General features: G+C 55.4%; 1 protein-coding gene across 1 annotated transcript in view; it reads left to right on the top strand.

The window, feature by feature from the left end:
• The window catches only part of Plxnd1 (plexin D1), a 39354-nt gene that overhangs the window by 2545 nt on the left and 16492 nt on the right, over positions 1-20317 (top strand). Inside the window, exons 2-9 of the mRNA XM_013353013.2 lie at positions 10742-10918; positions 13150-13281; positions 13503-13603; positions 13704-13833; positions 14801-14978; positions 15076-15184; positions 15508-15610; positions 19452-19556. Coding sequence (XP_013208467.1) covers positions 10742-10918; positions 13150-13281; positions 13503-13603; positions 13704-13833; positions 14801-14978; positions 15076-15184; positions 15508-15610; positions 19452-19556 — 1035 coding nt within the window. The remainder of the gene's footprint in view (positions 1-10741; positions 10919-13149; positions 13282-13502; positions 13604-13703; positions 13834-14800; positions 14979-15075; positions 15185-15507; positions 15611-19451; positions 19557-20317) is intronic.

Genomic DNA, 20317 nt, shown 5'->3' with positions numbered 1-20317 from the left:
TCTCTCTCTCTCTCTCTCTCTCTCTCTCTCTCTGGCCCTCAGTGGTAGCCAGTCTCTCTCCCGTGGGCGTGCCCAACACTGGGGCTTTGAGCAAGCCTAGATTCCTTTCCTTGGCAAAGACTCCCACAGCCGCCTACCACCCTGCCGGTCGGTCGTCTCCTCACAGGGAAGGTCAGAGAGGGGGAGAGGCAAATGGACTGTCTGAAGCTTACAACCCTGACACCCGGCAGGGTCAGGCCCCTGCGCAGGGCTGGGGTGAGAGCAGTCACCATTCTTTATAGAGCCACAGCCTTTCCGTGGCTGTGACTGGCTAGGAAGGGGGAAGCTCTGTGGGCAGGGGAGGCAGCCTTCTGTGGGCCCCTAGCTGATGAAGGGTTCTGTGGGATTCCTCAGGCTGCCTCTCCCCTCCCCCTCCAGTAAGATCTGCCCTGATTCCCACGGTCCCTGGTGCCCCCTGGGCCGGCACAGTGACTCACCAGGCTGAAGGCAGTTGGATTGTCCTCCTCCCTATGGGGGCAGGGCTTTTACAGGGAAGTTAGCCCCAGGGCACTGTAGTTTAGGCCTGCTCCTCACCTCAAGGCCACATAGTAACCCTGCTGGGGCCCTTCTAAGTTTGTTTGCTGCGTTCTCCCTACCCAGTGCCCAGCTGTGGACTCAGGCTAGGGTCCCAGGCAGGACCCCCAGATAGTCCCTACCCCCCACCCTGTGTCTGGACCTGCGGCAGTGCTGTTGTCCTTGTCAAGCGGTTGCCAGCTCCCCTGCTTAAAGTCCATCTGTCACAGCCTGGCTGTGACCTTGTTCAGGCAACAGTCTGGCTAAGCCTCAGTTTCCTTCTCCCCAGCCTTAAGGTACTGCACACAGAAGCCCTACCGGGTGGGGAAGGGGTCTTAGGACCACGCACACAGTCTTCCTACCAGGGCCTTAGGACCATTCACACAGTCTCCACAGAGGCATTAGAAGCACATGAGCAAGTTAACCACAAAGTCAAGTGCTTGGTGCCTGATGCACAGCAGTCTTTGTGCTGTGCTGTGCTGTGCTGTTCTTACCCCTGGGATACAGTTAGCTCTTGGCTAGGTTCTAGGCTCTTCTGGAAAACAGTGTCCTTATCAGGCTTGCTCTGGAACTGTAAGACCCCACTATCTGCACCTACAGCCCCAGGTGGGTCCCCTGAACATTTACCAAACCCCCAGTGTTTTGAGACCTCTGCTTTCTGGGGACCCTCATGTTATTTTCCTGGTTTCTGGCCTCCTGGACGACACGGGGACTAAGGATGGGCTGGGTCTCATGTAGCCGAGGCCAGGTTTAGGCTCACTGTGTAGCTCAGTTTTAGGTTGAGTGATGGGTTTACAGGCATGTGTGGACTTGCCCTTGTGTCAAACCTAGGGGCATGCTAGGTAAGTACTGTCACAGTTGAGCTACATCCTGGTCCCGAATGGGGTCCTCTGAAGCGGCCTAGGGTCGCTGTGGGGATTTGATGAGATGCACACACATTGCCATGCTCAGGAGTTGGCAGTGGTGTGATCCAGAAAGCCCACGATGGCCAGCAAGGTGGGACCCAGCTGGGTGAGATGTTCTCTGAACCCCTACCCTGTCCTGGGCCGGGCCTGTATTCTCTCTGCTGTGGCCACAGGACAGGTAGGACTGTTGCCTCAGGAGTGGGCAGCTGGGGCCCTCAAAGCCTGCCCTGTCCAGTGGTAGGTGGAAGACAAGATGGTAGTTAGGATTCTCATCCTCACACCACAGTGTGTTTGAGGGAGAGCATGTCGGGCAGTTGTATGTTATTGGTGGTGATACTGAGGCACAGGGAATGGCAAGGTGGGGCTGGCTGGATGTCACTCCTTTCTCTGAATCTTTCGCTTCTAAATGGCCATGACGTGTGTCCTTAAGTTGCGGGACTGCACAGCAAATGCCAGGCCTGCTTTTTCATGGTGTCTTTTTATAGTAATGGCAGAAAAAAAAACCTCCCTGGGCGTTTTTAAAGCAGGCGTGTGGTGGGTGGCACACGGCTCAGGAAGGTATTTTCTACACCAATTTCAGGGCTGAGATGGCAGGTGGTGGCAGAGGGAGAGAGCTTCCAAGACAGTCTTTAGGTTTGGGAGGGGTTTGAAGTCGGCACCTTGTGTTAAGGAGGCAAGCAGAGACCCCTATGGGATTTAGGAGAAGGCCTAGCCAGGACGACCTTCCTGGAAAGACAGGTGGGCTTGGGCCACAGCTCTTCCCCCTCCCCCCCAGAGTGTCTGCCCCCCCCCCCCGGGGACAAAGCTGACAGGGTTTCTGTTCTGCAGCCCAGGGCCAGTCAGTCACCCTCCCTGTGCTCCATGGTTTCTCCTTTTTGAGGAAAGTCTTGTCTCTTGTCAAAGATGTGGGTCAGAATCTCTCATACGCTGCACCCAGGAAACGGCAGGTGCAGGTGCTGCGGGAAGAAAGTCGTCTGAGCACAGCATGCTGGTGTGTGGAGCAGACAGCAGGTGCTCAGAGGAGAGCGGGCTGGGCCCTTGCAGCTGATGAGCTCACACCAGGCTCTGAGGCCGAGAAGTGTGGTGAGCGTGTAAGCAGGCCCTGTCCCAGTGGAGCAGGCCGACTGAAAGCCAGCCAGGTCAGTGCCTGCTGCGCATCAACTGAGGGAGCTGCCAGCCTTGCTTGTTTGTTTGGGGGCGGTGTTTGGGTGTGCTTGTCATCGCCTAGTTCTCACTGGCAACAGTCCTCAGACAGTGAAGTTTACAGAGGGGGAAACTGGGACCCAGAGAGGGCAAGGGACTTGCCCTGGGTCTTACAGTACTCTACGGTTCCAGATCCCCAGACTGCTGGCTGGCTTCGGACTCCCTGTGACCAGCCTTTGCTGAGGGATGACAGGCCAGCTGAGCGCTCTGAGCTCAGGGTGCCTGAGTTCCCCTTTGGCTGGAATTAGGTCATTTGGGCAAGTCCCTGGGGGAGGCTGGGCACCACAGTTCCTGGGAAATACATAGGTGGGGTGAAGCCATGGAGCATGTGCAGAGAGAGGGCTGAATGCTGGAGCCTCTCGAGCGAGCACAGAGGGGCCTGAAAGCATCTGGCCACACTTGACCCTGAAAATGCAGTGTCTTATCCAGGTGGGGTGTTGTATATCAGCCTCCCAGCGCTTGGGAGGCTGAAACAGGAGGATTGTGAGTTAGAGGCCAGCCTGAACTGCATAGTCAGACCTAAAAACAAAACCAAAACAAAAAGCGAAGCAAAGTCTCTTCTCATGAGGGCCCTAGCCCCTGGGAGTATGTAAATGTTTATCTGCACAGAAGAATGCAGATCAGACAGATTCCTTTTATTCTTGCCACTGGGGTCCTGAGTCACTTGTGCTGGGGGACAGACTGGAGGTGTGGATGGATGCCATGGCCCAGGCCACAGCCACAGCAGAGGCCTTCTCTACTTAGCTGGCTAGGTAGCCTTGCTCCTGTAGTTTAGGGAACTAGTGTGTGGTTCGAGGTCTGGTGGCTTCTGTGGGGTTTGAGCTGGACCACAAATGGACAGTTCTTCATTCAGCCACCAAAAATGCAAATGTCCCTTTGTAATTTGTGAAGTTTCTTGAAAGTTTGTTCTGGGCCAGGCATTTGCAAAGCACCTTGCCATCCAACACCCCCCCCCCATCTAATAAAATGGCTTTATCTACATCTATAGAGGTACATGAGCTTGTAAAAGCCATAGGTCAATGTCCTGTGTCTTCCTCTGTCCCTCTCCCCCTTAGTTTTCAGGTCTTCCGTTGGAGCTTTTTTGGCTGGACTGGCTGGTTAGTGAACTCCAAGGAATGCTCCTGCCTCCACCTCCCAGTGCTGGGATTGTGGGTGGGAGCAGCCAGCTTTGCACATGGATGTGGGGATCTGGGCTCAGAGCTTTGTGCGTCTGCACTGAGCACTTTAAAAATGAGCCCATTTTAAAGGTGGGGAAATGGAGCCTAAGAATGACCTAAAGTGGTGGTAAGTGCTCCCAGGAGGCCTGCAGAATTGCCCAGGGAGTCAGAACCCTTCAGCCCCTCCCCCCCCACAGGTATGGGACTCCTGCCCCTTTATTGCCCATCATCAAGATGCTTGTCATGTCCTGTGTCTAACCCCAAGGAGTATCCCTTCTAGAGGGGACTAGGCTTGTTGCACGGCCTGAAGAGAGAAGGTCGACCCTGCCCCAGTATCCCAGAGTCCCAGAACACTCAGGACCATGCTGGGCAGGGAAGGATGGAATCATGGCAGAGATAAAGTGGTAGTGTGGTGGCCAGCTTAGACTGAGAACACACGGTCTTGTTTGAGGACCAAGGTCTTAGACAGCATCCTGCTGGCCCTGGGTAGCCTGTGTGGCTTTAGAGGGTGAGGACACATGGCCCATTTGGCTCTGGAAAAGTTCTGGCTGCCACCAGGTGCTGGCCAAATTCCCCTGTGGTGGCTGCACAAGGTGATTCCCGAAGGCCTTTCCAGCGCTGACAATGGTGTGAGCATCGCCATGGAAACCGGCTGTCCCTGAGTGGGGACATCCCCAGGAGCATCTCTAAGCGCCAGAACAGGATCCTGGCTACCCCAGAGCACAGCTTCCTCTTATCAAACCCACGTTGGGTCACTCAGGTGGGCTTCCGGTGGTCCAGCTGAAGTGGCTTCCTCTGGTGCTGACCCACGATGCTCCCAGGCAGCCAGGCCCTTGCCCTCCAAATGCGCTCTCTTCAGCCCAAGCCCCCATAAATCACATACTATGGAGGAAGGAAGCCTGCGGCTCTGGTCCAAGGCCTGCACAGCCCCAGAGGGCCGATCACCGCAGCACTTCAGGTCCAATCAGTAAATAACGGAGCTGCTGCACTCAGTAGCCTTGAGCAAAGGCCTGGGGCTGGAGCTGAGCTGGGCGCTGGCCAGCTGCCTGAATGGGCCATCTCAGCCTCTGTTTGCCCACTATGTTGTGATGATGCGGTGGGCCTCAGTTTCTCCAGCTGGCAGCCACGGGGACCACAGACTGCAGACACAACAGACCTGCCTGAGTCTAGGAGCCCCTGGGGACAGAAGACTACAGGAGGCCGGAGAGGAGGGAGGTTGTGCTGCAGAGGAGGTGTGAGACTCCATCTGGTCCCCAGCCCACTAGGGACCAGCAGAGGCCAGCCTAGGAGACACAACTAGTCCCCTGCAGTGAAGAAGCAACAGAGAGCCATCTAGCTAGATGAGGCCTGCCTACTGGAGCTAGCTAGGGGGCAGGGCCTCAGACTGAGGAGAAACACAGAGCTTCTTAGCCCACACCACACTGCTCCTTGGGGACAAGTAGTGGGGGGGGGGGAAGGGGGTGCTGGGGACAGGGCCAGGCCAGGGAATGAGAAACAGTCTGAGAAGGGGAGCTGGGTGTCTGGCCAGCTGTGGCCAACTAGCCAAACAACCTCCATCTGAGTCAGCCCCTCAGGTTCCAGGAAGCAGCAGATCAGGCCACCAAGCCTCTACTGTGGAGGATGCTAACCCAAGAACCAGCACAGACACCCGGCAGCTGTAGGTGCCCAGCGGTCGGTTGGCAGGGCTTACCCATCCTTGGGCACCCTGCCACTGCGGATGTCCCAGAGCCCCCTCTGGTGCTCAGGTTTCCAGGTGCCTCTGGCAGTCCTGTGTGGCAGGTGCTGTGACTGTCCCAGTCTCACAGATGAGGAAGCCAGCAAATATCTAGGCTGTGTGTCTCACGGTATCTCCTGCCTGCCTCTGTGCTGGCATCTCTAGCAGCTCCCGGATGTCTATTGGGGGCCCTGGGAGGTGCATGGGCTTCTCAGCAAGAGCAGTTTTTCTCCGAGAGAACCTTCCAGAACTGAGTCTGCCATCACCCCATCCCCCAGCCAGAGCAGGTACAATGGTAGGCTTCAGGAAACTTTTTGTGCCACAGTTTGCCCTCAGGTGAGGCATTGCCCACGTGGAGACACCATGTTCCAACGGTGACACCATGCCAAAGTTGGGAGCTGGGGACTTAGGGCTGGATTTCTTGGAGATGATGTTCTGTTTCTATGCAAGCTCCAGAATATTCCTTTTATTCCTGAGATAAATAGTAAGGCCAAGAGCGGAGCTCCCCAACTGGCTGGCTCTGCAGGAAGCTCCTGTCTGTTGTGGTTGCCCTTGTTCTTGGGTCCCCAGGAGAATCCTGCCCCAACCTGCCTTGGTTCCTGTCCTTGTCTTCCTGGTCTGATGGAGGTCAAGGCTTGAGACTAGGAAGTGTGACCTCACCTCCCAGGTGGAGAGCTGAGGGAGGAGCTAACCAGGCCAGGAATCACACACCCACCACAGGTCAGGGTTCCTTTGAGCAGGCCCTTGAAGGCTTGTGATTATTCTTGTGCACTGGAGACCCACTGGAGGCTGTTGAGCTGCAGGCGGCTCATGGCCTACTTTGCAGTTGTGCGTGCGTACATGCGTATGTGTGTGGTTGTTTTTTCGAAACAGGGTTTCTTTGTGTAGCCCTGGCTGTCCTGGAACTCACTCTGTAAACCAGACTGGCCTCTAACTCAGAGATCCGGCTGCCTCTGTCTCCACTACCACTACCCACTACTTTTCAACTTAATGGCAAAGTTCTTAGAAAGGCAGGAAGGGCAGCCTGTGGTCCTTCCTCAGCCCTCTTTCCTGGAATCCCACACCATCTTGTTCCATTTGTCAGAGGGGCCAAAGTATTGGGGTGCCACCCTCAGCTAGCTGTGAAAACTTGTGGAATGGGGTATGGTTTCCACAGAGGCTCCCACTGATTGTCATGGAGATGGGGGTGAGTGAGGAGTTCTGGGCAGTCCAGTAGCTGTTGTCACCCCACCTTCAGCTGTGTGACACTTCTGAGCAATTGTGAGCCTTTCATTCTGGGCCTCAGACAGGAAGGTGTCCCCAGGCTAGAGCCATCTGCACCGTAGGCACCTGGGTGGGATAGAACCATGGTGACCACGGTTGTCATGCCTTATCCTCCTCTGAGTGCCTACTGCGGAGGTATTGAGGTCCGACGGGGTCTGTGGGCAGGATATGGCAGGCATACTGCAAGCCCCCCTGCAGCTGGCTTCCTGGGAGAGAAGAGCTGTATTCAGCTGCAATTACTGCGAGAGTGAAATCAATAGGGCAGCCCTTTAATGGAGAGTGGGCAGCGCTGAGCTGGCCCCAGGAGGCAGTCAGCTCTATAGGGAGGGGCCGTGTGCTCCGAAGGAAGAGCGGCAATCAGTGGCCATTATCTAGCCCATTTCAGAGGGGGACAAACTGAGGCTCTTACAAGAAACAGAGCTAGCTGCTGGGCTTTGTGTCGGCCCCAACACCTGCCTGCTCTGTGCTGCACACAGTGATCCTACCGTGAACCATATTCTTTCCTTGCCTCTCCAGCACCCCACGGCTGCATCGCCTCCCCTCACTCTGCTTGGAAAGGACGCAGCTGAATATAGTCATTTGCGCCTTAGTCGAAATTAATTTCCCTTCTTTAGTAAGTATTCACTCAGGAGTAGTACGCCAGAGGAGCCCATTAAGTGTGTGATACCTGAATAATACAAGTGTTGGCCAGTGGAGTATTGTCACAGAGAAGTGGGTGTGTGGGTGTGTGTGCGTGTGTGCCTGCACACACCTTTGTGACGGGCGCACATGTACATCTGGAGGCCAGAGGACAACCTTGGGTGTTGTCCTCACAGATTTCTTCTAAGTACGCTAGGCTTGCTAGTCAATGAACTGCAAGTATCCACATTTCTCTGAGAGCCTCCTGGGTTCTGGGAATACAAGCCTTTGCCACCAAACTTTTGTTGTTTTTTGTTTGTTTCCTGAGACAGGGTTTCTCTGTGTAACAGCTCTGACTGTTTGTAGATCAGGCCGGCCTGTACTCACAAGAGCTCCACCTGCCTCCGCCTACCAGATTAATCCTCTGGGATTAAAGGCATGCACCACCACTGCCTGGCCAAACTCCTGGGGATTGAACTCGGGACCTCATGTTTGCCGAGCAAGTTGTCCAGCCAAGCCAACCGAGCCATCTTAGGCCATCCCTGAACTTAGCTTTTTGGGGGCTCAACTCGAAGATTGACTAAAACCTTGCAGCCTGGATTGCCTGGAGGGGAAATGGGTGGCGCTTGGGGCCTGAGGTGCCAGGGGTTGTCTCTGCCGACACTGGCTGCTGAGGGCAGGCCTGTAGAGCAGTGTGGGACACTAGTGGGAGGGGAAAGTGGGGCGTGTTTCAAGAACTGCAGAGAAACCGTGCGGTTGGCCTAAAGTGCGGGTAGTGGGCAGAATGGTGGCCAGGGTCCTGAGCAGTTGGCAGGATACCCTGAGGACAATAGGGAGTCACAAGGTGTCACAGGGATGGTGGTATGCCGTGCCACATAGATCTAGGCATAGGTTGGGGTTATGTGGCCTAAACTCAGTGAGTAGGGTGCTAGGGGAGAAATTCCAGTCTGAGGCCCAGGGCCCACACCTTAGTCACCAAGTTCAACAAGGCCATGCTCAGGACCTCTGTGGGTCTCCCAGTCCTGCTGCTGCGGGAGCCCCTGGCCCAGACAGGGAGCTTCCCTCCCAGATCATTCCAGCCCCTGATGCTCACTTCTCCTTTAAAAAAAAAAAGAGAGAGAAGAAAAAAAAAAAAAGCTTTTTTTTTTTTTTTTTTTTTTTAAAGATTTTATTTTTAGGATAAGAGAAAAAAAAAGGTTGGGGGAAAGGCTTTTTGAAAATTCCTTCGGCACAGAATTAATGGCTTGTGAACGTCAGGGCGGGCTGCGGGAGTCAGTTCCCAGTCTTTCCGCTGCCTCTCTTCTCACCATGGCCCACAAATCACCCCCAGCCCAGAGACCGCTCTGCCTTTCCCAGGACCCCCAACCTGGCTGGACGGCCCAGCAGGGCTCAGCAAAGAACCCCAGAGCCACTCCTGGGGTCTCCCAGACCTCGCATCCCATGGAAAGGGTTTACAATTTTAATTTAGAAAACAACTCATTTAATGATGCAAGTCAGTAATCTGTATTCACTGGAGAATGTTATGTAAGTTGTGGGAGACATGGTCTCAGTGGGATGGGGCGGCCATAGCATTGTGGTGCAGGACAGCTGGGGAGGAGCCCAAACCGTTCAGCACCCATCTCAGCTCAGTTACGTCCAGTACAAAAGCAAGTGGGTCGGCCCGAAGCAGAGGTCAGAAGGAGTCAGAGTGCAGAGTGATTTTGTTTGCACGGTTTCTATTGCTCTTGGTCAGCCGAGGTCCTAGAATATTAAATGGAAAAATCCAGAAATAATTCATAATCTTGAAGTCGCTTGCCATTCCAAGCGCCATGATAAGGTCTTGTGCTCCATCCCAGCCCTGCATCTGGACCTGAGCCACGTCCAGTGTTTCCACCCTGCCTAAGCCACCTATTCACTAGCTGCTCAGTAATCGTGGTTACTGCCCTCCTGTCCCCAGATGCCAGAACTTTGCTCCCAGGACCCTAATTTTTCTTAAAGTGCAAAATCATGATGGCGGCAGTTTGATGCATCACAGAAAAGCCATGAAATGCTACTCTAGGAGAAGGGGTAGAAATTCCTGACTGAAAGCTGCCGAGGTCTGCTCGAGTGTGAGCCGGGGCCACGCCGCCAAGGTCTGCTCGCGTGTGAGCCGGGGCTCACCCTAGCTGTACTCCATTGCCGTATTCTGCTATTGTTCCATTATCGCTGCTCTTACTGAGACGACTGGCAAATTCTTACAGGGCAATACGTATGGGACTGAATTGTGAGTGTTGGGCTTGTTCCTTGTGTTTTCTGACATTCCCAGAGGACTTGGGACATACTCCTGTGGGCAACCTGACAGACAGTCGTGGGACAAAGACAGCCCTGAGGCTGGACAGGACAGGCTGGGGAGGTGGCTGGAATGGCGACCTGAGGGTGCGGAAGGCTGGGGGTCAGAGAAGCCCTTTGGGGGTTGGGCAGTTCGTTTATGTGTGCTGGGCAAATGGTCCTCCACTGACCTCCATCCCTTGAACTCTGCCCATGTGGGAGCGTGTGTCTGGAGGTCAGAGGAAAACTTTCCAGAGTCCGTCCTCGCCATCCACTTTGAGGCCGTGACTCTCTTGTTGCTAATGGGAAGTTTGGAGGAGTCTCCTGTCTCTACTTTCCATCTGTCCATAAAAGTTCTGGGATTACAGATGTGCACCTCTGCATTTGGCTCTTTACACAGCTTCCACAGACAAACTCAGCCTGTGTTTGTCCTTGCAGCTGCTGAACCATCTCACACACCCAACAGGCACCCCTCCCACACACACATAGGAACAGTTCCAAGAAACTGGGGGTGTCAGTAGGTAAGCTGAGGCAAGGATGACTTTCAGTGACTGAATGTGGGCTCTTCTGCCCTGTGAAATGGCCAGCCAGGAGGAATGATGTGGCCAGGTGTGTGGCTGTCACCCAGTTCCAATCACCTGCGTCTTTTATTCTGAATTGGGATTTCACTGTATTGCTCAAGTTGGTCTGAAATTCCCAGGGTCAGGTGACCCTCCTGCCTCAGCTTCCCCGGTGTCTGAAGTGGCAAGTTGTACCCCTGTAGTGTACCTTAGCCAAACTGGCCAGCCTGTCTTTCCTCCCTCCCTCCACCCTGAACCCAGTCCAGTTCCCACTTACCTTAAACACCAGTCATCTCCTAGGGGTAGCTCTGTCACCTAAGGTCAAGGTTAGACCTGGGTAGGGTCTAGGTATCTGTTAAGCTTGGCCTCAGCTTGGAAGCGGGGCCTTCAAGCGGGGGCTGAGAGCTGAGATCCGGCTGTGTGGGTAAGCAGGGAGCCAGAGAAGGTTCCAGATCTGAGGTCTAACCTGGCTTGTCTCCACAGCTACAGCTGGAGCAGCTGGATTGTGGTGCGGCCCACCTGCAGCACCCCCTGTCCATCCTGCAGCCTCTGAGTGCATCACCCGTGTTCCGTGCTCCGGGGCTCACAGCTGTGGCTGTGGCCAGTGCCAACAACTATACTGCTGTCTTCCTGGGCACTGCCACTGGGAGGCTGCTGAAGGTAAGCTTATACGATGGGAACTTCCCAGGGATGGGCCACAGAAGGTCCAGTGTTACTGTCCCCTTCAGGATTTCCCTCCATGGCTCCACAGTAGCCTCTCGTGGAGGGGAGGACCTGGCCTAAGAGCTCTCAGCGTCATTTCTCCTGGCTTGGGGTCTGTTGCCCAGTAGTGGCTTCTTGATCTTTGCAGTGCTCTCGCTGGGCCTCAGTTTCCCTACTGGCTGCAGTGGTTGTAGTATTTTAATAAGCGGGGGGGGGGGGCACAGTCCTGCTGGCCTCCACTTCAGGGGTCCACTTTCTGGATTAACCATGCTGGTGACCACCCTGCAACTTCCAGAGCTAAGGGAGGGCAAGGAGTTTTTTTTCTTACCCCAGGGCAGGGTGGACAGGAGGGACAACCCCCACCCGCTGTCTCTCTCTAGGGAAGAGTCAGCCTCCGAGCCAAGCTCAGTCTAATTGACTCAGAGCTCATAATCTGATTCCCTTTGGCAGCTGCCTGGGTGGGATGGGGGTGGGGCTTGAGCCCTACAGTCCTGGCATGGAACCACCCGTTGTGGACCCAGGGCCCCAATACGTGTTACTCAGCTTCAGTCCTCTGCTGGGTGAAGGAGGTGGCTGTCAGGGCTCAGTAGGGTATCAGAGGCATGGCTTCTGCTTTTGACTTCTGTTCCTTGCTGTGTGGTCTGAGGGCAGAGCATGTCTCCTCTGGATTCAGACTATCCACCCAGGAGAGATGAGGCAGATGAGGGCTGTGGTCAGAGCCCTCTCCACCTTCTGCCCACAAAGCTGCCATCCTTAGACACCTGCTGTTTCTCTGTGCCTCAAAGTTTACGTAGCAGGAACCATGCCCTCTCTCACACCAGTCCAAGGATGTAAGTGTGAGTCTGTTGCACAGAAGGGGGCTACTGAGGTCCTTCAAGAGAGGTGACTGCCTTCAGAGTGACCTCGTAGATAAATATGGGTCATTCCTTTTCATTTCTAATTGATTTATCTGTGCCATGCTTGGGGTGGAGCCTAGGACCTCAGTGATGGAGCTGAACTTAGGCAGGTGCCTGCCCGCTCCACAGCTCAACCTGAAAAGGTCACACACCAGTCTGTGCAGGGTGGTGTCTCTCCTGCCAACCCTTTCCTTGTCTGGAGCTTCTAGCTCGATCGCTAGCTAGGGCCTCAGGGCTCAGTGAACACCTAGGGAGGAGAATGAATTGGTGTCTGTGTCTGAGTGTGTGGGTTGGTGTGTGTAGTGTGAGAACAGTATCCAAGCCCCTGCTAGCATCCCAAGAGGCCTCCCGGCAGCAGGGATGTCTCAAAGGCCAAGCCTGAGCCGGGGGGAGGGTGTCTGAGGATGACTTGGTACACCCCAGAATGAAAAGGATGGCAGTACTCTTAGGAAGGCGTGTGGCAAAGACAAGACAGGCCGTGGGGGCGGGTGTATGTGTAACAGAGAAGCAAAGGGGAAAAGAGCTGGGGGTGTGGCTGCATCGATTATCAAGGCCTTGAATCCACAGCCAGTTTCTTCCTGCAGGGAACCTCTGCAGGTTTTAGGAACCCAGAGGAGGGTGAGTGAGAGGGAGGCCCCAGAAGTCCAGACCACCAGCCTTAGATAAAGTGCTTAGAGCCCTGAGCACCCAGCAGCTAGCTGGGGACTAGAGGGGAGCACAGACAGGACTTTGCCAGTCCTCAGAGGGGCGTGCAAAGGGGCCTGGGACTCTGCAGCCCTGTAGAATAGGTGGCCATCCCCATGACTCTCTCTTTTTTTTTTTTTCCTGTGGTTTTTCGAGACAGGGTTTCTCTGTGGTTTTGGAGCCTGTCCTGGAACTAGCTCTGTAGACCAGGCTGATCTCGAACTCACAGAGATCCGCCTGCCTCTGCCTCCCAAGTGCTGGGATTAAAGGTGTGCACCACCACCGCCCGGCTCCCCCATGACTCTTATCCACTGGGTAAACGGAGGCAGGGCGCGGGAGAACAGCTCGTGTGGATTGTACATGAGAGTGTTTTGGGAACTGCGGCCTACACATAGACCTAGGGGTATGCTAGAGTCGGGCAGTGGGGAGCTCCTGGTGGGGGCGCTGTGGAGTCTGTGTGGGAATAAGAGTGTGGGACGTTCCCCCTAGATGCCTGGCTTTCCCTTTAACCCTGGGCCATCTGAGCAGGAGGGGAGAGAAGACCTGAGGTAGCCTGACCTTGTGGGTGGCAGTTCTGGCATCAGCAGGTGGCGGCCTTTCCTCCCACAGATCAGCCTGAACGAGAGCATGCAGGTTGTCAGCAGGCGGGTGCTGACAGTGGCCTATGGGGAACCTGTGCACCATGTCATGCAGTTTGACCCCGTGGACCCTGGTTTCCTGTACCTGATGACGTCCCACCAGGTGAGGCGAGCTATAGCCAGCCAGCTTTGGTGCAGGGCCTTTGCACATGCTGACCGTCCTCCTGGGGCCACTTCCACTACTCACTCATGTCAGGGACTCCCTGCTTCAAGGAGGCCATGTCTCCCCAACATGTCCTCAACTAACGCCTTCAACCTTAGCTGCCCCTACCCTCACAAGACAGGGGTGGCTACCTGGCTCAACTGGACCCCTTCTGCCTGCAGATGGCCCGTGTGAAGGTTGCAGCATGTGAGGTGCATTCCACTTGCGGGGACTGTGTGGGCGCAGCTGATGCCTACTGTGGCTGGTGCACTCTGGAGACGCGGTGAGGGTCCCCACCCCCCACCCCTGATGCAATGCTGACAGGTCAGGGAGGGCTAGGGGCAGTGGCCCTGACCTTGGACCTGACCCCACGGTGCCTGCAGGTGCACACTGCAACAGGATTGCGCCAACTCCAGTCAGCCGCATTTCTGGACCAGTGCCAGTCAGGGCCCCGGCCGCTGCCCTGCCATGACCGTGCTGCCTTCTGAGATCGATGTGCGCCGGGACTACACCGTGAGTGGTGCTGCAGCAGCACAAAGCCTGGAGGACGTAGAAAGAGCAGTGACAGCCAGGCTCGAGGAAGCTCAAGCGCACAGCAAGGGCCAGGCACCCACTCCATGGCTAGGCCACTCTTCAAGGCCTGTCATGGGCTCTTGGAGAACCTGGTCATAGCTAGGACAGTGTATCCTGGATGACAGAGCAGTGCACAGGGCCACTGCTGGGGTTTAAATTGCAGTTCCTGAAGATGCTGAGCGGAGATATCCAGACGGATAGTCAGGCCCCTCTGTCTCTTCCTAGGTGTACTAGCCATTGTCACCTATTCCTGATATGGCGGAGAAGGGGGGTGGTGGCCAGTAGCTTAGGCTTGTTACTAACTAGCTCTTACAACATAAAAGAACCCATATTTCTTATCTATACCACGTGGCAGGCAGTACCTTTTACCCGCATGACACGCTCATCTCCTCCTTCTCCGCACACCTCCTCCTTCCCAGAGTTCTCTCAGTCTGGCTGTCCTGTCTTTACCTCGTCCTGCCTAGCTATTGGCCATTTAACTGTTAAACCAATGAGAACAACACATCTTCACAGTGTACAAAAGGATTGTTCCACAGGAGCCCTGAGGTGCGAGTGAGGTCCAGGTGTCTGGGGGTGGGAAGTGGGGTCATAGCAACCCTGTGCTGCAGAGACCTGGTTTTGAGGCCATAGGCCAGTCTGGCCTTGAACTTGGGGCAGTCCTCTTGTCTCAGATTCCCAAGTGCTGTGATTATAGGCTGTGTCGCAATACCTGGTTTACAGAGCCTTCCTTACCTCAGAGATGAGGAGCCTGTGTGGGAAAACCGAAACCCCAGGGTCACTCCCCTTAGAGGGCCTTGACTTCCCTGAAGGGAATCTCTTTTCTGCCGGACACTCAGGGTCAGAGGCCCTTGTGATAGGATCTGTGAGGGGTGTGTCCTGGGCTTCACCTGAAGCATCTCTCCCCCAGGGGATGATCTTGCAGATCTCAGGCAGCCTGCCCAGCCTCAGCGGTATGGAGATGACTTGTGACTATGGGAACAATGTCCGGACAGTGGCCCGGGTACCTGGCCCTGCCTATGACCATCAGATTGCCTACTGCAACCTCCTGCCCAGGGCCCAGTTTCCATCTTTTCCTACTGGCCAGGGTGAGTGCCTGGCTGTGATGCCAGCCCAAGGGTGGGACCCTGACATCCCAGCTTGAGATGTGGATGAAGACCTTTTGTATCCCTGGTCTCTTTCCAGACCACGTGACTGTTGAGATGTCTGTAAGGGTCAAAGGACACAACATTGTCTCTGCTAATTTCACCATCTACGACTGCAGCCGGATTGGACAAGTCTACCCCCATACAGCGTGAGTGGGCAGGGGGAGGAGGAACAGCCCTGGCGTGGGGAACAGCTGCAGACTCTGGTACACTCAACAGACAGGACCCCTACAACCTTCCCTTGCCTGTACCAGCTCTTACCAGCCAGGCCCTGCAAGCTGACACTAGACTGGTGAGGGAAGAGGTAACTGAAGAGTCCACCTGTATCTTCCTTGCATCCCTGTCATAGTGGGGAGCTCACTACCTTACAAGATGACCCATCCGCCTCCTTCCCCTCCGACGCTGGGATCAGACTTCTGGGGCCTAGCTGAGGGTGGGGAGCAGGAGTCTGAGAGGTTCCCTTGTTTTCCAGCTGTACCAGCTGCCTGTCGACGCAGTGGCCTTGCTTCTGGTGCACCCAGCAGCACTCCTGTGTCTCTAATCAGTCTCGGTGTGAGAGGTCCCCAGACCCGACGGTAAGCCTTGTCTCAGGTCCACCCCGCATCCCTCGGGTCTACCCCCACCCCTCGGCTTCAGTACCCACTTCTCTTGTTTGTAAGGTTCCAACGTTGAGAGCTTCTCTTTGTCCCAGCACTGTCTAGCATGGCGAGGGGGCTCATCATGGCATATTAAACTGATCCCCTGTGGCTAGACAGGCTGGTTGGTTTTTTCTTCCCCTGCCTTTGCATCTCACTGGGTTACTCCTGGAAGGCCAGTTCTTAGAGATAATGCCTCAGGGTTACAGTGTGGCCTTCTGCAAAGCTCAAGTCAGGTTGTCACCCTGCCCTGCTCAGCATGCTGGCCATTTCCACCCACGCTGCTAAGAGTGGAACGTTGCTATCCCATGTTTTCAGGTTTTTAGACACTTCAGGTCTTTGTCCCTGTGGCTTAGAAGGCTTGGTCCTTGAACCCAAATCCTTCTCCCCTTTCTTTGAAACCCAGAATTGGGTGCCTCCGTTCCTATGGTGTTTCACCTTTGCCCTGGAAGGCTCCTTCCTCTTTTAGGGGTAACCTAGACCTTGGCAGGTGAATGGCGGTGTCCTGAGCTCAGCCGTGTTCCTCTTTGCATTATGTCGGGGCTGTGCACTCTGATAGGCTTAAATGTCTCCGGTGATCTATCAGATCAAGTCACCAGACTGCTGGTCATGTGTCTCAGAGAGGTGGCCTAGCTTCAGGTACTGGGATTGGAGAATGCCATCAAGCCCTGTCTGCCACCGAGGGGGGCACAACAAGTGCTAAGAAGAATATGCCATGGCCTCAGTCAGACCCTCAGGACAGCCTTCAGCAGCATGCGGCAACCACATCTGGCTCACAGCGTGCCCACAGAACAGGGGCTCTCGCTGATAGGCCCAGGAGCGACCTATAGCATTGGGTTTCGGGATATAATCCAGGTCCTTCATCCCTTTGGCTCTGGGGTTGGAGCATCTGGGCTATGGCATTTCCTCACCCACAACCCCAGGCTGCATACACAGCAAGGACTTGGTGACCGGAGGTCCAGGGACCTCCTTACAGTCCAGCGACAATTACTGAGTGCTTGTTGTGTACATGAGTCTGTGCTAAGCACTGGGGGAAACCCAGTTAGATGTAGTTCTGTCCTTCCCATCGCAGGCCAAAAGCCTTAGCTCTCTCTTGTGTCTGTGTGATCCCAGGCAAGCTACCACAGCTTTCTGTTCCTTTCTCCTTCTGTAAAGTGACACCCCCCCCCCTCAAGGCCTGGAATTACTCCCAGAGGCAACAACCTTATAGTTGGCACATAGATGATCTTAGAAGCTGGTGGCTACTGTGCAAGAAAGACTTCTCTTAAGAGAATTTTGCATAGGATCTTGCCATCTGTATAGGAGCTCACCCACTGGGAGGTGTGTCTGACCCTGGCAATCAGCCTGCTCTCCTCAGGTCTTCAGCTCTCCCTTAGGGCAGGAGCCGGGCCGACCCTGGAGGGGCTGTCGTAGAGTATTACTGTAATCTGGCAGGAGAAGAGGCAGCCTCACCAAGGCCTGTGCGAGGCTCTGAACCAGTGCTGGACTTGGCATTTAATTAAGTGCCAGTTAGCTGTGGAGGCGCCAGGCCTCCTGGGCAGACAGCAGGCAGAGGGTCTGCATGCCCCCCCCCGGGACCCCTGGATCCTGGAAGGGGGGCGCTGAAGGCTGTGCTTGCAGTCATGTGTGTGGTCCCAGTGGCTCCCACAGGGAGGCTGCTAGGGCTGGCCCCAGGGATGAGCAGAGGCAGCGAGGTGCCAGGTGTTCCGGGCTGATATCGCCTCTCCGAGGGCGGTGCTCCCAGGGCGGTGTGATGTCAGGTTTTGGAAGTGGTATGGGAAGTGGTAGCTGGATGAGAGCCTGGCGTGTTTCAAACCACAGGGTGGCACAGTGCTGGAGCCCGTGACCGGGTAGTTGGATGGGAATTGACAGGCATCAGCGACTGTGGGCTGGGCCACAGCCAGTGGCTTGGTCAGTGGGTCCATCACTGCTGGCTGGGATGGGCTGCCAGGGCTTGTTCTGGGTACTCTTGCGACTCCATTCTTCAATGGCACATTTGGGATCCTGGCCACCTAGCTTTGTTCCCTGGCAGTTCCAGCCAGGCAAGGAGAGGCTCAGTGCCAACCTACATGAACTAGAGTAGGTTCTGCACACACCTACATGATGGTAGTTCCTGAGCCCTCCCACTCATCCCTGCTCTAGGTACAGCCAGCTACAGCTTCCCAAGCTTGCAGGTCGGGGCAGCAAAGGGGAAAAACCATCTGATGGCCTGGGTGGAAACAGGAAAGGGAGGCCCATGCCCTCTTTCAGAGGAAAACCCAGATGGCTTCTGGTCCTTGGACTTTATCAGCTAATGCTAGTGAACAGTCAGAAGGTTGGTTCACTTCGGGGCCTCCTGAACCTCTGGGGGATGCCATGTTCAGGCTCGTCATTCTTGGTGTCACGTGTTCTCAGCAGCCGGGGCTGTTTGGGGACCCCTCCCACCCAGTCTAGGGAACTGGACAATGTCCTTTCCAGTTCTACCGGAGTTGTGTTGAGACTGTCCAGTTACAGGACCCAGATCTACCTCCTGGATGGTTCTCAGGCCAGGTGGGCTTAAGGGTCAAGGTCAGTCTCCTCATCATGATGAGCCTGTTGAGGGCAGGTCCAGGTCAGACCAGCCTCAGGCAGATGGTGGGGCCGAGAGGCCACGGGTAGACCTGGGGGACTGCCGGCAGGGGTGTGGGGTTTTGGAGGGGGGTCAGGATTCAGCCCAGGCCACAGACCTTCTACATAAAGTGGCTCTGCACATCTTGGTGGGCTGGATTATAAGAAGTCAGAGGGAGCAGGTGACTCTTAAGGGGACCCCGTGTGTTCACTGGAAGGCCTCCAAAGCCCTGTCTGGGGTAAGCTGCTTTCCTCCTCTGTGACTCAATTTCTTCATCTCTAAAATGGGTACAGGGTTCTCTGGTTTCCACATAGTCTGTGAAATGTCCCATGGCTGCCCACCTGTATGTAATCTCAGCACCGAGGAGGCTGAAGCAGGAAAAGGCAAATTTGAGGCCGGCTTGGATCATGTGGCAAGCACACGGTGTGTGGAAGATGGGGTTGCTGGTGGATGTGGTGGCCCACCTGTGACCTAGTCCTTGAGACCAGCCTGTCTGAATAACATAGTGAGACCCTGTGTCAAAAGAGAGATGGGGTCAGAGGAGAAGAGAAGGAAGAGGAGAGGAAAAGAACAGAGGAAAAACTACCCCAGGAGAAGGGGGCCTTGTCGAGAGGATGATTTCAAGTGCACCCACAGGCTGATAGTCCCTCCCAGCCCTGTCCTAACCCTAATCCTTGCCTTGCCAGATGTGGCCAGGAGGTCCTTGGCTATAAGGTCTTTGTGGTCCCAGGGTGCATGACCGCCCCAGGCCCTGTGACTTCTGGCCCCAGTAGGTCAGATGTTGAGATGTGAATACATAGGACTCTGAGGCTCCAGCACAGATCCGGTCCCCAACATCCTGCTCAGAGGGATGTGAAGAATGTGTGACCACAGCCCTTGCCTTCTCTGCCCTAGTTTCTTCTGCACAGTGGGGTAGGGTTCCTAAGAGCCACGAGGGCAGTGTCAGACCTGGCCCAGTGTTACGTGTCCTGGGAGGCTGAGTCCCAAAGACCCAGCCACCAAGAGCTCTCCACCCCGATAGCCAGTCACTGCGTCTGAGGAGCACATCCAGGAGGCAGACTCCACCTAGACGGAACATTCTGCCTCTGCTTCTGTTTTCTCGTCGGAAAGTAGGGCTGCAGGCTCTGCTGTGGAGGCTGCTGGAAGAACTGTGTGTAACATCCTGTTTGACCCCCTTCTATGTTTGGTCTGCAGAATCCTCAGGACTGTCCCCAGATCCTGCCTTCGCCCCTGGCGCCCGTGCCTACAGGTGGCTCCCAGGACATCCTGGTGCCTCTCACTAATGCTGCCTTCTTCCATGTAAGTAGAAGCTGAGCAAGGTCTGTCCCAGCAACCAGAATGGTGGCCCTGTTTTTCTCTCTGAGCCCCACTCCAGCTGTGTAAGACATGGCACAGGAAGACCAGGCTGATGGGGGACAGCAGACAACCAGCAGCTGCCAAGGGAACCCTGGCCACAACCCAGTATTCCTGCCCTGGAGGCTCCCTGGCATAGTGGCCCAGCCCCTGCCTAGTACCACAGTCCACGGGTAGATGAGGTCCATGTGGGCTCTGCCTGTCCCGCCCAGGCTGAGCAAGACCCTGGGTGCTCTAAGCTCTGTGGAACATACTGAACCAGTTCAAGTCTCCCATGTCTTTCCCAAGGATGGCCAGAAGATGCTATGCTCCTAATTCCCAAAGTCTAGAGGGGACACCACTGAGGGAGGAAGTGATACTTGGGGAGGGGATGTGGCCATCACTCACACACACACACCCTCCGAGGAATGTGGCAGAGGGGAGTTGATGAGTTTTGGAAGGATGCCAGCCTACCTAATTCCTGGGACATGCCATCTGTCACTGAAACGCGGGAGTTGAGGCCCGCGACAGTTGTCACACATGGGGGCCACGTGCCAGGCATCTGGGATGTGTCAGGGAGCCCCTTATAGGGTAAGAGTTCTTGAGGACCAGGGTGGAGCTGCCCTCCACTCAGAGGCCCACTGTGCCAGGGCCTGGTGGGTCACAGGAGCAGGATGGGGAGGCCTACTGTGCCAGGGCCTGGTGGGTCACAGGAGCAGGGTGGGGAG

Source organism: Microtus ochrogaster, unplaced genomic scaffold (assembly GCF_000317375.1).
Source record: "Microtus ochrogaster isolate Prairie Vole_2 unplaced genomic scaffold, MicOch1.0 UNK1, whole genome shotgun sequence".
Lineage (NCBI taxonomy): Eukaryota > Metazoa > Chordata > Mammalia > Rodentia > Cricetidae > Microtus > Microtus ochrogaster.
The sequence above is the reverse complement of the archived record's forward strand: the minus strand, read 5'-3'. Positions and strand labels throughout refer to the sequence as shown.